The sequence below is a fragment of the Mauremys mutica genome, chromosome 4 (genome assembly GCF_020497125.1).
Source record: "Mauremys mutica isolate MM-2020 ecotype Southern chromosome 4, ASM2049712v1, whole genome shotgun sequence".
Classification (NCBI taxonomy): domain Eukaryota; kingdom Metazoa; phylum Chordata; order Testudines; family Geoemydidae; genus Mauremys; species Mauremys mutica.
Genome location: NC_059075.1, coordinates 123524270 through 123541301, shown reverse-complemented (window position 1 = coordinate 123541301; position 17032 = coordinate 123524270). Strand labels below are relative to the sequence as shown.

The 17032-nt window shown below is 47.8% G+C and overlaps 1 protein-coding gene across 6 annotated transcripts in view; it reads left to right on the top strand.

The window, feature by feature from the left end:
• Positions 1-17032, top strand: part of LZTR1 (leucine zipper like transcription regulator 1) — a 277535-nt gene that overhangs the window by 221578 nt on the left and 38925 nt on the right. For 5 of the 6 annotated variants that reach the window (XM_045017155.1, XM_045017157.1, XM_045017154.1 and 2 more), the window contains 2 exons: positions 6060-6209; positions 15627-15732. The exons of the other annotated variant lie outside the window; for it this stretch is intronic. In XM_045017155.1, coding sequence (XP_044873090.1) covers positions 6060-6209; positions 15627-15732 — 256 coding nt within the window. The remainder of the gene's footprint in view (positions 1-6059; positions 6210-15626; positions 15733-17032) is intronic. 6 annotated transcript variants of the gene reach the window in all.

Sequence of the window (17032 nt, the reverse complement as noted above, 5' to 3'; positions counted from 1 at the left end):
ACCACTCTCTCTTTTAAAATTTTTTCCATGATTTTGCATACTACAGATGTTAAACTAACTGGCCTGTAGTTACCCGGGTCACTTTTTTTCCCCTTCTTGAATATAGGAACTACATTAGCTAATCTCCAGTCAAACGGTACAATCCCCGAATTTAGAGATTTATTAAAAATCATCGCTAACGGGCTAGCAATATCACTCGCCAATTCCCTTAATATTCTAGGATGAAGATTATCCGGGCCCCCCGATTTACTTCCGTTAAGCTGTTCAAGTTTGGCTTCTACCTCAGATACCGTAATGTCTACCCCCATATCTTCATTCCCATCGGTCCCTCTATCACTATTCCTTAGCCCTTCATTAGCCTCATTAAAGACCGAGGCAAAATATTCGTTCAGATATTGTGCCATTCCAAGATTATCCCTAATCTCCACTCCGTTTAAAGTTTTAAGCGGTCCCACTTCTTCTTTCTTGATTTTCTTCCTATTTATATGGCTAAAAAACCTTTTGCTATTGGTTTTAATCCCCTTCGCTAGGTCCATCTCCACCCGTCGCTTTGCCTTTCTCACTGCTTCCCTACACCCTCTGACCTCAATAAGGTAGGTTTCTTTGCTGATCCCTCCCATTTTCCACTCCTGGTACGCTTTCTGTTTTTTCTTAATGACCCCTCTAAGACGCTTGCTCATCCAGCTCGGTCTAAAACTGCTACCTACGAGCCGTTTTCCCTTTCTCGGGATACATGCCTCTGACAACTCCTGCAACTTCAACCTGAAGTAACCCCAGGCGTCATCTGCCTTTAGATCCCTAAATATGTTAGTCCAGTCCACTTCCCTAACTAGTCGCCTTAATTTAGTAAAGTTAGCCCTTTTGAAATCGTAAACCCTAGTCTCAGATGCAATATTGATTATCCTCTCATTTATTTTGAAACGAATTAGCTCATGATCACTCGAGCCAAGGTTGTCCCCTACAACTATTTCCTCAACAAGGTCCTCGTTACTCACCAAAATCAGATCTAAAATGGCATCCCCCCTCGTCGGTTCAGCAACCACTTGATGAAGGAATTCATCAGCTATCACGTCTAGGAAAAGCTGAGCCCTATTATTATTACTAGCATTTGTTTCCCAATCTATATCCGGGAAGTTAAAGTCCCCCATGATCAAGCAGTTCCTATTAGTATTTACCTCCTTAAAAACATTAAAGAGCTCTCTATCCGTCTCCAAGCTAGATCCCGGCGGTCTATAGCACACCCCAATCACTATCCCGGGTGAGGCTCTGGTAGTTTTCTTCCCCAATGTGACCATTGCCCAGACAGACTCCGTATTATCCATTGCATTGCTAGTTATTTCATTACATTTCACCTCATTATTGATATACAATGCTACTCCCCCACCTTTACCTTTGCATCGGTCTTTCCTAAACAGCACATACCCTTCCATACCTGTACTCCAGTCATGGCTACCGTTCCACCATGTTTCGGTTATTCCTACGATAACCGGTTTCAATTCTCGGACCAGGAGCTCCAGTTCCTCCATTTTATTACCTAAGCTTCTCGCATTGGTGAACAAACAACCTAATTTTTGCTGATGGGCTCCTCTCACTCTTTTCACCCAACTCGGTAGGGACACAGTACTACCAGTATGACCTGTAGATCTAGTATCCGTCCCCCCCCCTCTTCCTTACACCTAACCGTCCCCCTCTGGCTATATCTGTTGTTATCTTGTTGTTCTCACTCCCAATGTATAAATTTGGCGTGGAGAGCACCAGGACCTCTCCCAACCGTCTCCCCCCAGTGTCTAGTTTAAAGGTCTTTTAATCAGATGAGCCAGCCTCCCTCCTAGAAGTCTATTTCCTTCCCTACTCAGGTGGAGCCCATCCCGTGAGAACAGTTGTCTGTCCCCAAAAGCCTCCCAGTGCCCATACATCCCAAAGCCCTCCTTGTAACACCACTCCCTCAGCCAACTATTAATCGTCACGATCCTCTTTGGCGCCCTTCCCTAGGGACAGGTAGGATCCCACTGAAGATCACCTGAGCCTCAATTTCCTTAAGCGTCTTACCCAACCTGGCATAGTCTCCCTTGATCCTTTCTAGCGAGAATCTAGCAGTGTCATTCGTTCCTACATGAAGGATGACCAAAGGGTTCTTACCTGCTCCTCTTAGGATCCTTTTCAACCTCAGGTCCACATCCCGTATTTTAGCGCCTGGTAGACAGCACACCCTTCTGTTCTCCGGATCGGCCCTGGTCACAGGCCTGTCCAACCTTCTCAGTATGGAATCCCCAATCACGTAGACCTGCCTTTGCCTGGGGATAATGCAGTCCTCTAACCTATCCCCCGTTCCCCCTGGTTGCAAGCTCCTTCCATTCCTATCATCCCTTGTGGTTCCCCTTAAGCCATCCTGTATCCTCCCTGGGCCCAAACTTGGTGCTGCCTCCATAGACTCCTCCCCTCTTTCTATGGGACTGGCCGCTCGTCTCTTTTTCCTTGGCCTCCCACCGTCAGCTACCATCTGCTTTAGCCCTTCCTCATTCTCCAAACCTTCAAACCTGTTCCTTAGCTCTATTTCCCCCTCACTGGCTCTCCTTTTCCTTGGCCTGCTTCTCATGGTCACATGCTTCCACCGCCCATCTTCCTCGTCTGGTGGTCCCCCCTCGTTGGCCTTAGCCCCTGCTCCCCCCTGTGCCCCTGGGCGTTCCCCTTCAGTTACTGCTTGCCATTGCTCCATCAGCTGCTCGAACCCCCTTCTATTCTCTATCAGGGTTTCTACCTGCAGCTCTAGGCCCTGGATCTTTTCCTCCAGCAGCTCTATTAGGCGACACTTCATGCATACATAGTACTGTTCTGGGTCCCCCGCTAGGACCAGGTACATACCGCAGCTGCTGCATGCTCTCACCCTCGGTGTGTCCTCTGCTGCTTGGCTCATGGCTGCTGCTGTCTCGGCCTCGCTCGGCGTTCGTACCTGGGGAGCACAGGGGACACGGCGCCGCCCCCTTCCACCTCCCCCTGCGAACTCCCACGCAAACTCCCCTGTTAGCAGCCCTGTTTGCTGGCTCCTGTGCCGCTGCCTGGCTGGGCAGCCGCTTTTATAGGCCCCTCCTAGCCTGGCTCCACCCCCTACTCAGGGCTCAGCCAATCCGGGCTCGGCTGCCCCTTCAGCAGTCTGCCCCTCCGGGCCTCTACAGAGAGATACAAACACTACACAAACAGACGCAAAGACACCCAACAGACGCAAAGACACTTTGAACCTGAGTCTCCCAAATTGTGGATGAGTTCTTTAGCCACGGGACTGTTGGTAAAGGGGAAGGGGTCATCACCTCCTATTTCTCAGTTTTTGTTGAGAAAGTGCTGACCTGGCTTAGGTGACTGACTCCAGAGGGCTCATGGCTGTGACCTCCCTCAGACCAAAGTTAGGCACCTCCCTCCCTTTAAGAGGAGGGTGCACCCCTCTCCTCAGCATTTCCTATTGACTGGCTTAGACAACTTTCCCCTCAGCATGTTGGCTTTTGAGAATCCCTTTTTAAGGCATCTAACTCTCCTCAGTTCAGGGTTTGATAGGGTGACCCTATACAGCTTCATCCTCACTGTTCAGCATGGTTTACAGATGGCCTGGGACAGATGAAGCAGGAGAGGAAGCTAGACAGGAAGACCGCTAGAATGCCATTGGCAGAAATCTCAGGCCAAGCCTGATTGGTTGTGACACGAAGAATTTGCAAGGGAAAAATTGTGAAGGGCTTTAATCAGGTATACAAGTTGAAGAGAATATAAGACTGAATGCCATTAGGAGTCTACAGTAACCTGTGACAAGAACGTACACTCAGCAGCTCTTATCCAGAAATTGTGACCATGTCATTCAGATTCAGGCACCTGAAAAAACTGACTCTTATATATTCAAAAAAGGAAGGGAGAGCAGGATCAATTGTCCAGAGTGAGGAGTACAGCTGGTGGGGTGAAGAAAAACACTTTGCCACGCTAGTAGATGCAAGTTATGTTATATGGAGAGAAAGGGTAGAAAAGGGGGGAAAGCAGAGTAGGATCTAGCTCAGAGGTGGGCAAACTATGGCCTGCGGGCCACATCCAGCCCGTGGAACCTTCCTGCCCAGCCCCTGAGCTCCTGGCCCCTGAGGCTAGCCCCCGGCCCCTCCCTTGCTGTTCCCCCTCCCCTGCAGCTCGCCCTGCCGCTGGTGCAATGCTCTGGGCAGTGGGGCTGCAAGCTCCTGGGGCAACGCCACTGCAGAGCCTGGCCTGACTCGGTGCTCTGTGCTGCATGGTGTGTGGCTGTAGCGCCGCCAGCCAACGGTGCTCCAGGCAGCGCAGTAAGGGGGCAGGAAGCAGGAGGGGTTGGATAGAGGGCAGGAGAGTTTGGGGTGGTGATCAGGGTGCGGGGGTGTGGATAGGGATCGGGGTGGTCAGAGGGCGGGGAACAGGGGGGTTGAATGGGGGCAGGGGCCCCGGGGGGCAGTCAGGAAGGAAGGGCGGGGTTGGATGGGGCGGCAGGGACAGTCAGGGGCAGGGGTTCCGGGAGCAGTCAGGGGACACCGAAAAGGGGTGGTTGGAAGGGGCAGGGGTCCGAGGGGGCAGTCATGAAGGAGGGGAGGTTGGATGGGGCGGCGGGGGGCATTCAGGGCGGGGACAGAGAGCAGGGGGGGTGGATGGGGCAGGGGTCCTGGGGGGCCATCAGGGAACGGGGGGTTGGATGGGACAGGAGTCCTGGGGGTGGGCTGTCAGGGGGCGAGAAGCGGAGTGGGGAGTAGATAGGGGATGGGGGCCGGGCCATGCTCCCCTCCTCTAACTGGTCCTCCATACAATTTCCCAAATCCGATGCAGCCCTCAGGCCAAAAAGTTTGCCCGCCCCTGATCTAGCTTGTAGCTATCTATTAATGATGGAACAAGGTTAGTAGATGAGCACAATCTAATACTATCACAGGCAAACCTACTAATGCCTATAGCCAGTGAAAATGGGTTCCTTCCATTCAGTATCCAATAATAATTAGAACTAATTGGAAAATGGAGGGGGTTAGAAAATTTTGACTTTTTGTGGGAAAAATCCTTGATTTTTTTGTTTATTTTTTTGGCAATACTTTCTGCAAAAATTTTCATTTAGTTAAAATCCAATTTTCCATTAAAAAAAGTTTTGATGGAAAATTTTAAGCCAGCCGTAATAATCCTTAGCATTTACATACTTTAGTACTTTACAAACAGTATCTAACAAACCATCACAATATCCTTGTACAGTAGGCAGGTAACCATTTATATTAGTGTCTAGCCCCTAAAAAAGCAGGAGACCCATAATGTTTGATGTTTACCAGCACTTCATATGCAAAGTAGGTAAATGAATTATTACAGTGTATTATATCCTAATTTTTATATTTTTTAAAATTAATTGCCATAAAGAAAATCCACATGGCATTGTTTCCTATATAGTATCCTATAGCATTGTTGGGATTGTGATGCTTCGTTGCCTCACACACAGATTTATCTGAAACATGACAATACAACATTTGAGAGACAAGGTGGTTGGGTGTGACGGGATCTCTGGGGTGCAGCCTGGAACTGTGGGTTCCCCCTTAGCTCTCCAACCTGGGCTGTCTCTCACAATACTTTGCTAGTGATAAGCAGTAAACCGCTCCAGGTGCTGTGATCACTCAGCCACCAGCATGCAGAGATACACTCAGCTAAATTATTTGAATGTTCTTTAAGCCACTCATGAACTATATAGAGGGAAACACTAGCAAATCCCCTTTGAGAAGAGACCTGAAGAAGAGCTCTGTGTAGCTCGAGAGCTTGTCTCTTTCACCAGCAGAAGCTGGTCCGATAAAAGATATTACCTCACCCACCTTGTCTCTCTAATATCCTGGGACCAACATGATTACAACACCACTGCATACTATATTTGAGGAGGCATTTAGAGGCAGTTTTTCCCTCCCCATAGTAGCTAGAAAGTAACTTGTGTGAAAGCTTCAATGTTTTGTAGCCCCCTTTGAACAGTACTGAGTGAAACCATCTGCAGAACCTTTCTTGTGATTATGTAAAATCCCCCTGTGTTACGTTGGTCACCTTTCCTTTTCCAGTTACTTTGAAGCCATGTTCCGTTCCTTCATGCCAGAAGATGGACAAGTAAATATTTCTATAGGTGAAATGGTTCCCAGTAAACAAGCATTTGAATCTATGCTGAGATACATTTACTATGGTGAAGTGAACATGCCTCCTGAAGATTCCCTGTATCCTTAAATCTACTGAAGTCTAAAGTCTGTAGATGCAATTGAAACAGACACTCTGGATTTCTTTTGCTATGGATACTTTAATTTGATATGTTGGGCCTGATTCTGTCATGTCATGCACCTGGTGTCATCATTTACACCTGTGCAAAGTGAGTGAAAAAAATCTGCCAGATCAGAAGAGTAGCATATTACACCTACTCTGCACTGCTGTAAATGCCTTCATTGTGAGGCAGTGGAGACTCAGGTCCGTCTACTGGACAATGAAACAGTTCAGCTGAGTTAAATTATAACTAGTGTTATGATTTTTTCAGGACATTTTAAAATACATTTCATGGCAGAGGTGCTTGAAAACAACAATATGTCACAGAAGGAGGGAGGTGAGCCCACCCCACACTCACCCCACACAATGGCAACTCCTGTCCTGTGGGACTGGGCCCAGCTACTCACTCTAAATATTGCGACCTAGCACATGGGGTCACAATGTTGCATAGGTTTGAAGAGTCCATGCTGCTATAGATGGAGATGGTGGAGCAGATGGAGTGATGCTGTGACCCCATGCACAAGTTTGCAACACCACTTGGTTTGAGCACATTTCATTTGGTTTGGATGGTATTTGATGGACTTAATGCAAATTCATGCTTTCTGTGACCATCATGACAAAATCATAGCTTTAATTATAACTAGCCAGGGACTTGAACCTGGCTTTCCCATGTGAGTGCCAAGACCACTGATCTATGCAGTCAATTTCTCTCTTTTCCTCACCTAATGAATATTTAACTATACAAAGTGGAACAGCTCCAACAGGACAGCTTGAGAAATACCTACCCCAAAATATCCAATAGCCTGGCACTTAAGGTATTCACCTGGAATGTAGGAGACTGGGGTTCAAGTCCCTAATCTAGAGGAGGGTTATGAATCTGGGTCTCTTCCAGTCTAGGTGAGTGTGCTAACCATTGGGCTATGTGCTGTAATAGGGGGCAGACTCTGTTTTGGGTTGTTTGTGTGAAAGGACTGGCGTGTCTTAGGCAGCTAGGGTAAGATGCACAAAAACACTGAGGTACTTAACTGTCTCCTAGACATCACTGACTTTCACAAAATCACTGTTCAGCTGCCACTGAACCATGTAGGCACCTAAATCCCTAAAGGCACCTGCATTTCTGCTGGTGGGCATGCCCAAAGCTGACTAAATCCTAACACTGCCCTCACAGCTAACAAGGCATTCAGAGCCTAAGCTGCTGCTTTGAGTAGATGCAGCCATGTATTCCACTTAGGTGTGTGCGTGCCTAGGGCTCTGGAGCCGGAGAACTTTGCTTAGCAATGTCTGTAAAGGGGAAGCGCTCACACCTCCTTGCCATAGCCTCTGGCTATATGAGGTGGCACCACCCTGACCCCTTTCATTTCCTTCTTACTTCATGTGGCTGGAGTCAAAGCTCTGTGTGGTTCTTAACCATGCAATCTCTCACTATCTCTCACTATCTTTTTCTAGTGTTTGTTCTAGTCATATATAGTTAGTACTTAGTGTTAGTTAAGTATAGTGTTAAGGGGAGGGATAGCTCAGTGGTTTGAGCATTGGCCTGCTAAATCCGGGGTTGTGAGTTCAATCCTTGAGGGGACCATTTAGGGATCTGGGGCAAAAATCTGTCTGGGGATTAGTTCTGCTTTGAGCAGGGGGTTGGACTAGATGATCTCCTGAAGTCCCTTCCAACCCTCATATTCTAAGTATTCCCTGGTGACGCCCTCACCATGGTTTAAACATTGTTATGTGGGGGGAGTGATTCCCCAACAACAATCCCCACACACTGCTTACTGTGATGTCTATGTCATGGAGCAGTGTGCAATTTCTAGGTCATTCATGAAAGGGACTCAGCTGACTAGGGACCTTTGCCTAAAGCAGCACCTGTTTGAACAGGCCATGTGGCCTGCTTCAGCACTGAGGACCTCATCAGAGTGGAGGTCACCCTCAGGTTCTGAGAGTGCTGCCATTTCATGCTGTGGAGCCAGTGCCTCTCCAAAGGGATGGAGGAGTTGTTCCCCATCAAATGCACTGAGGGAAAGGTCACATAAGATCACTCTAGGTCTCATGAAAACTCTTCTGCGTCCTCCAGAAAGAGTGTGGACCAGCATTGTGTTAATGCCAGCATATGAGAGGGGGTGTGGGTGCCTCTAACCACTTCCTGATACTGCGCAGAGAGGTCAGATTCTACCATCGACTCTGATTCTTGAATCCAGTATTGACAAGAGTGATGTTGGCACCGGCACCAGTTGTTTCCATGTCAGCAGCATATCAGGTGGCAACAGACCTCCTTTGCCTTTCCATCCTGACCCCTCCATTGATCCATGATTTTGCCAGGGCTGTGTCATTTATAGCCCCCTTGCATGGACAGGCCGCTGAACCTTTTGGTCCATTGGCACCACACTCCGATGTTCCTCTTCCACAGTCTATGGAAGCAGGGCTGGTATGGGCTTGGTGCAAGAGACCTCTTTGGCAGTGGAAAACTCCTTGGCACCATTGCATTCACACCACTAATGTTACTGTGGCAGCTCTCATTGCCCTTCACTTTGGAACTGTCAGCTACTTCAGTGCCACCACTGACTTTGGGGTCAGCACTGCTCCCCCCATCAGGAACAATTTGGCAGTGCTTGGCTCTTCCTTGCCTTCAATACCTGAGGATTTCAAGGCCTAACAGGACATTTGGCAGTGCATGGCTGCTTCCCTGGGCATTAAGGCATAGTTCCTGCAGGAGAACACCATTATGTTGCTGCATATCCTGCAGTTGTCTGCTCCTGGGAGAGTGGCTCCTCTTACTAATGATGCACTCCTAGAGCCTGCAAGGGTTCTTTGGAGAATGCCAGCTTCAGTATCACATACTACAAAGCACATGGAGGGTATTTCTACACTACGGGATTATTCCAATTTTACAGAAACCGGTATTTGGAAACAGACTGTATAAAGTCGCGTGCACGCGGCCACGCTAAGCACATTAATTCGGCAGTGTGCGTCCATGTACCGAGGCTAGCGTCGATTTCTGGACCTTTGCACTGTGGGTAGCTATCCCATAGCTATCCCATAGTTCCCGCAGTCTCCCCCGCCCATTGGAATTCTGAGTTGAGATCACAATGCATGATGGGGCAAAAACAGTGTTGCGGGTGATTCTGGGTAAATGTCGTCAGTCAATCTTCCCTCTGTGAAAGCAACGGCAGACAATCATTTTGTACCCTTTTCCCTGGATTAAAAAATAATATTTGGAGATATACCTATCTCCTAGAACTGGAAGGGACCTTGAAAGGTTATTGAGTCCAGCCCCCTGCCTTCACTAGCAGGACCAAATACTGATTTTTGCCCCAGATACCTAAGTGACCTACTCAAGGATTGAGCTCATAACCCTTGGTTTAGCAGGCCAATGCTCAAACCACTGAGTTATCCCTCCCCCTCTGCCCTGGTAGCTGCCATAGCATGGCAACCATGGAGCCCGTTCAGCCTTTTTTCACTGTCATCATATGTCTACTGGATGCTGCTGACAGACGCGGTACTGCAGTGCTACACAGCAGTATCCCCTTGCCTTTGCAAGTTAGCAGAGACGGTTACCAGTCATATTGTACCGTCTGCTGCTGTCATGGGTGCTCCTGGCTGGCCTCGGTGAGGTTGGCCAGGGGCGCATGGACAAAAATGGGAATGACTCCACAGGTCATTCCCTTCTTTACGTTTTGTCTAAAGGTAGAGTCAGTCCTGCCTAGAATATCAGGCAAGTCTACTAAAGAACCAGAAAGGCAAACAGCCGCTCCGGGTCAGAGCCCCAGACATCCCGCAGAAATGATGAGCTGCATGCCATTCTAGGGGGTGCACCTGCAACAACCCCACCTGTTTCCCTCCTCCCACACTCCTCCTGGGCTACCGTGGCAGTTATCCCCCCATTTGTGTGATGAAATAATAAAGAATGCATGAATAAGAAACAACACTGACTTTATTGAGATAAAACGGGGGTGAGGCAGCCTCCAGCTGCTATGATATTCCAGGCAGGACTGAATCTCCAGGAGACAAAGCTTAAAGAAGGGAATGACCGGGAGTCATTCCCATTTTTGCCCAGGCGCCCCCGGCCGACCTCACCGAGGCCAGCCAGGAGCACTCACGGGATGATGACAATGGATACTAATCCTATTGTACCATCTGCCATCTGCAAGGCAAGGCAAGGGGATGCTGCTGTGTAGCGTTGCAGCACTGTGTCTGCCAGCAGCATCCAGTAGACATACGGTGACATTGAAAAAAGGTGAGAAACAATTTTTTCCCCTTTTCTTTCGGGGGTGGGGAGGGGAGGGGATTGACGACATATACCCTGAACCACCCACGACAATGTTTTTGACCCTTCAGGCATTGGGAGCTCAGCCAAGAATGCAAATAGTTTTCGGAGACTGCGGGAACTGTGGGATAGCTAGTCCTTAGTCCCCCCTCCCTCCCTCCATGAGCGTCCATTTGATTCTTTGGCTTTCCGTTACGCTTGTCACGCAGCACTGTGTTGAGTTCCTGCTGTGGCCTCTGTCTATCATAGCCTTGGAGATTTTTTCAAATGCTTTGGCATTTTGTCCTTTGGAACAGAGTTCTGATAGAACAGATTCATCTCCCCATACAGAGATCAGCTTCAGTATCTCCTGTACGGTCCATGCTGGAGCTCTTTTTTGATTTTGGGACTGCATGGTCACCTGTGCTGATCGGCGCTCCACGCTGGGCAAACAGGAAATCAAATTAAAAAGTTCGCGGGGTTTTTCCTGTCTACCTGGCCAGTGCATCCGAGTTCAGATTGCTGTCCAGAGTGGTCACAAGGGTGCACTATGGGATAGCTCCCGAAGGCCAATACCGTCGAATTGCAGCCACACTAACCCTAATCCGAAATGGTAATACCGATTTCAGCGCTACTCCCCTCGTCGGGGAGGAGTACAGATATCGGTATTAACAGCCCTTTATATCGATATACAGGGCTTCGTTGTGTGGATGGGTGCAGGGTTAATTCGATTTAACACTGCTAAATTCGATATAAACTCATAGTGTAGACCAGGCCAGAGAAATGCTGTTTTGTCCTGGTGCAGGGATTTGAGGGCTTTTATTTCCACCTGGACCCAAATTCCTGGTCGTAACTGTGGTGAACGATAGAGGCCAGCAGGGCAGATTTAAGTCCACTGCTAAGAATGAGGACTCTAAAAGGATGGACTTTATGGGTAGGAAGATTTACATCTCCTCCTCTCTGCAAATGTGGATTGCAAACCAGCAGGCATTGTTGTCCAAATATGAATTTGTAAATTGGATGTCCATGTCTAAGTTTGCAGACCAGCTGTCTGAAACCTCCAGAGAGAAATTTTGGACATTCATTACCAAAGGCTGCTTGATGGCCAAGACATCATTGCAGTCCATGCTGAACATCACGGACGCTTCAGTCAGAGTTGTGGCTTCCACGAGACCATGACAAGGGCATCTTGGCTGCAGAATTTAGGCATTGCTCCTGACATGCAGCAGGCTATAGATGATCTGCCCTTCAATGGTTGGGTGCTTTTTTCAGACAAGATGGACAAGATTCAGTACTTCTTCAAGGATTCTAGGGCCACCCTATGTTCCTTGGGTTTGTATGCACTGGCAGTGCAAAGGTGCCACTATGGTCAGCAGCAACAGCAGCAATACTGTCCACAACACAGTTTTGGGCAGTCTCAGCTTTCCATGGCAGTTTGGATGTGCCTGAGGCTCTTGGGCCACATATTTGTTTACACGCAGATGGTTCAGTTAGCAAGATTGCGCCTTTACACCTTCAGATGTGGCTCAGGATGGTTTACCATCTGACTCCTCATTCCTTGGACAGATTGGTCCATCTCCCTCCACTGGTCCTGGACTGCTTGCAGTGGTGGATGCTTCCAGAAAGTATATGTCAGGGCATTCCCTTTGTCCAGCCCCTGCCAACCAGGTCTATTGTCACTGACATCTCCCTGGTGGGCTGGGGTGCACAGCTGAGGTCACTAAAAATTCAGAGTCTGTGGTCAGAGCAGGAGATGTCACTGCATATCAACATGCTGGAGCTTCAGGCCTTCTATAATGCTTGTCCCACCTTTCTGAACCACATCAGGGGAGCCATCATTTACATATTTACCAACGATATTGTTGTGATGCATTATGTGAACAGACAAGGGGAGCACAATCCAGGGTGGTCAGGTTATAGCAGTTCTGCATTGAGGAGACTATCACTCTAATAGCCGATTGCTTGCCTGAGGCCCAGAATCATCTTGCAGACCATTTCAGAAAGAATTTTTCCCTGAGTCACGAGTGGTCCCTGAAGACAAGCATCCTGCAGGTCATCTTTGCAGCTTGGGGCATTCCAGCAACGGACCTGTTTGCTACAAGGGACAACAGGAAATGCCATCTGTTCTGCTCTCAAGGAGAACTCTGTCCGGGCTCCCTGACTGACACCTTCCATCTCAGCTGGTATCAGCTCTTCTGTATGTGTTTCCTCAATCCCGATCATACCACAGGTCATCCTCAAACTGAAAGCGGATCAGGCCAAGCTCATCCTCCTTGTCCCAGCATGGCTGAGGCAGTGTTGATTCTCCAACCTTGCGCTGTCAATTCAGCCTCCTTTATCCCTTCATCTTCATCCTGACCTACTCACTCAGAATCATGGTCATGCCTTGCATCTCATGCTCAGCTCCCTGTGGCTGTTTTGTGGTTAAATGAGGATGAAGTGTTGTTTGGCAGCCATTCTACAGGTTCTGTTCAATAGAAAGCCCTGTACCAGAATCGCCTGTATGACAAAATGGAAGCATTTTTTTGGTGTGGTTGTCAGCCCACAGAGTTCAACTGATGCTGGTCTCTATCCAGGACATCTTAGAGTACTTGCTGTGTCTTCAGCTGCCTGGCCTTGCCTTTAGCTCTTGAGGTTGCACCTGGTGGTGATTTCAGTGTTTCATCCACCCATTCTTGGAAGATCAGTCTTTTCCAATGCCATGGCGGCAAGATTCTTTAAAGGCCTTCTTCATCTCCATCCTCCAGTGTCTGGGAGCCAGTTCCTCTGCGGGACCTAATACTATCCTGGTGGACTTGACGGGACCTCCATTTGAGCCTCTGGCATCTTAACCCTTTCTGCTTTTGTGTCAGAGAACTGCTTTCCTGGTTTCACTAACATCTGCAAGGGGAGTCTCTGAGTTGCAGGCTCTGATGGCAGAGCCTCCTTATACATGGTTCTCCAAGGACAAAGTGCTTTATGGCCACACCCAATATTTTTGTCTAAAGTGGTCTCCCAGTTTTATTTGAACCAGGTGGTATATGTACCCATGTTTTTTCCTAAGCTGCAGTGGACAAGAAGCTGGATATGAGTCGACAGTGTGCCCTTATTGCCAAGAAGGCTAATGGCATTTTGGGCTGTATAAGTAGGGGCATTGCCAGCAGATCAAGGGATGTGATCATTCCGCTCCATTCGACATTGGTGAGGCCTCATCTGGAGTACTGTGTCCAGTTTTGGGCCCCACATTACAAGATGGATGCGGAAAAATTGGAAAGAGCCCAGTGGAGGGCAACAAAAATGATTAGGGGTCTGGAGGGAGGGATAGCTCAGTGGTTTGAGCATTGGCCTGCTAAACCCCCAGCTGTGAGTTCAATCCTTGAGGGGGCCATTTAGGGAACTGGGGTAAAAATCTATCTGGGGATTGGTTCTGTCTTGAGCAGGGGGTTGGACTAGATGACCTCCTGCGGTCCCTTCTAACCCTGTTATTCTTTGATTTTATGATTTAGTGTCATCTGCAAACTTGCTGAGGGTGCAATCCATGCCATCCTCCAGATCATTAATGAAGATATTGTGCATCACCTAAGTGGAATACTCAGTTGCATGTATTTGAAGAAGAAGAAACAGTTACTTATTGTAACTGGTTCTTCTAGATGTGATACAGACATGAATTCCACGACCCACCCTCCACCTCCTCTGCATCAGAGTCTTGTCTCTGGATGTTCGTTGCAAAGGAACTGAGTGGGGTTCGGGCATCACTGCCTCCGAAAGCCTGGAATGGGGCTATGGCCAGGAGGCGTGAGCACTGCCCCTCTGCAGGTACTGCTAGGGAAAATTCTCTTCCTCTGGTGCACTGGGTACGCACACGCCTAAGTGGAATACACACGTCTGCATCACATCTTGAAGAATCACAGTTAGTAAGTAACCTTTTCTTACACCCAAGCCACAGTGGAATTCTCAAAGTAGGCATTCCCCTGCCCATCTCACTTGTGCAGGGCCTGATCTGGTTGATGCACTCAGAGCATGCTGAACCCACACAAATGGGTAAGCAACTCAACACCTGATAGCCTGGTGTTTACAGCAAGCACCAGTAGTGTAGGAAACGTGTGTTCGAGTCTCTGCTCCAAATCAGACAGAGCAGGGTTATGAAAACAGGTCTCCCACACCCCCAGGTGTGTGCAGTGGGCTACTGGAGGCTGGACTTGATGGTCTCTTGAGAGCTCTTCATTCCTATCATTTTAAAATGGGGTAGAGGAGTGTCTCTTCAATTCTCTGTGAGAAAAAGCTAACTTGGTTTGGGTTCAAGGCTAAGAATCCTGAGCAGAAATAGGCATATCCTTCCAGTCTGTCAATTAGGTATGTAAATCCCTTTGTGAATCTGGGCCCTAAGCCCTCTGCATTTCACTCCTGGCCAGCTCAGGCAGTTCCCTGCTCAGTTGCTGGCTTCTGAGAATCCAGTTCATAGGTGTCTAACTCTCCCCTTACAATGCATGGGGAGCCTGACCAGCTAACTCGGGCTGTGAATTCCACTTTGTGGCAAGGTGCCTAGGAGTTAAGTATTGCAATGCCAAGATCCCCTTTGTGAGCACAACTATGCAGGACTTACTCCCTGCTCACTATATTTTTGGTCCATTGCTGTCATTCACAATGTCTTACAGAGAGTATGCATGCCTCAGTATGTTGGACTGGTCCACTGACTAACCATCTTGCTGTACAACTCTATGGGAAATACTTTATGCACATCTTTGGAGGGAGCTTGCATGGACCACCATAGAGTCATAGAAATGTAGGGCTGGAAGGGACTTGGAGAAGTCATCAAGTCCAGTCCCTGCTCTGAGGCAGGACCAAGGAAACCACTGATTGGTATTTGTCCAACATGTTCCTAAAAACCACCAATGATGGGAATTCTACAACCTCTCTTGGAAGCCTATTGCAGAGGGTGAACTACCCTTATAGTTAGAAAGTGTTTCCTAATATTTAATGTAAATCTCCCTTGCTGCAGATTAAGTCCATTACTTCTTGTTCTATCTGAGCAGCTGGCCCCTGACCCTGGGGTCAGCCACGCTGGCCGCTGCAGAAGTCACGGAATCCATGACTTCTGTAACCCCTGTGACAGACACGGAGCCCTAATTATGACCAAATTTGTTCTCCTTGACTAGCTTTATAGCTACCTCTTCGCTGCACCTTATTATTATGGTTTCTACAACAACAGACTTCAAGCATACTGCAAGCAGAACCTGGAAATGAATGTTACAGTGGAAAATGTGCTCCAGGTAATTATCACTGATTCATTTTAATTTGTCAACGGTAGTCTTAAATACAGTAAATATTCAAGAAATTCAAAGGGTCCAGCAATACCCACCAGAAGGGTCTGTGATTTATTCACATTCTCAGACAAAAATAATTGGCTAAACTGCAGTTAAGATTGTAGGGATACTATAATTTTTGGGTGGAAAAGCATTAGAATGCATTGGAATTGAAACAGAATTTGTAAACAAGAATATTCAAAATTTGAAAGTATGGGGATGAGTTGTGGGATAAAACATTTGATGTTTCTAGGCCAAGCTGTTATACAGATGTGACTGGGGAAAGTGTATTAAAATGTTTACAAAGTATTACCAATGTTGTTCTTCAGAGGCTTCTGTGCATCCCTACTTGCAGGTCTGACATCCTCTGGCTTCAAGGTCATGGAACCTCTACTACAATTGTATCCAGTGGGGCTGCATAAGCCCTCCTAGCGATGTCAGTGCTCAATGTCTGAATCTATATAAGGCAGTGCAGACCCCAGTGTCTTCATTTCCTTCTCCTCTGCTGTGCAAAGCATTAGGATCCTTGCTGTCTGTGACTTTCTGCCTAATTATTTAGTAGACCATCTTTACCATCTGAATTTTCTTTTATTCACTTTAATTAAAAGAAAGAGAGAGTAGTGTAGGAGATTGATCTGGTGTTGGTACATGCAAAGATGGCAGGAGTAGAGCCCTAGAAAGGCTGTAAGTCTATCTGACAGTCTATCTGAAATCAGACATGTATGTTTTATGTCTGGTGTGCTCAGGTGAAGCTCACACTCCATCACATTCATCCCCAAAGTATGCCATGATCAGCAATTGAGTCTAAAGGCCTATCTGTCTTTCAAACCAGTGACAGCACAGGCCATGCTATCAGGTTGTCAAGGCAATAAAATCTGGGCCCACAATGACCCTCCTTGGCACAAAACCCCACTACTATTAAATGAGTGAAGACTTGGAACCTGGCTCCAGCCTCTTCACCTGCCTCAACTTGGGCTTCTAACAAGGGTTCCAGTGCCGGGTTTGTGCCTCAGGCAGCACTGACCTCCCCTGTGAAGCATTCTCAGGCGTTCTCATCTGCATTGACACTGATGATGCAGATAAGTTTGACTCCCCAAATGGTATTAGTTTCTGGACCCTTTTATTGAGAGAACATCCTCAGCTATTGAAGATCCTTCTGTGGCACCAGCTGCACCATCCTAAGGATATACACCATCTGCACAGAAGAAACAAAGGAAGGAAAGCATAGGTCTGGTTCTGGGGAAGTGAGGAAGGAAAGAAGAAAGCA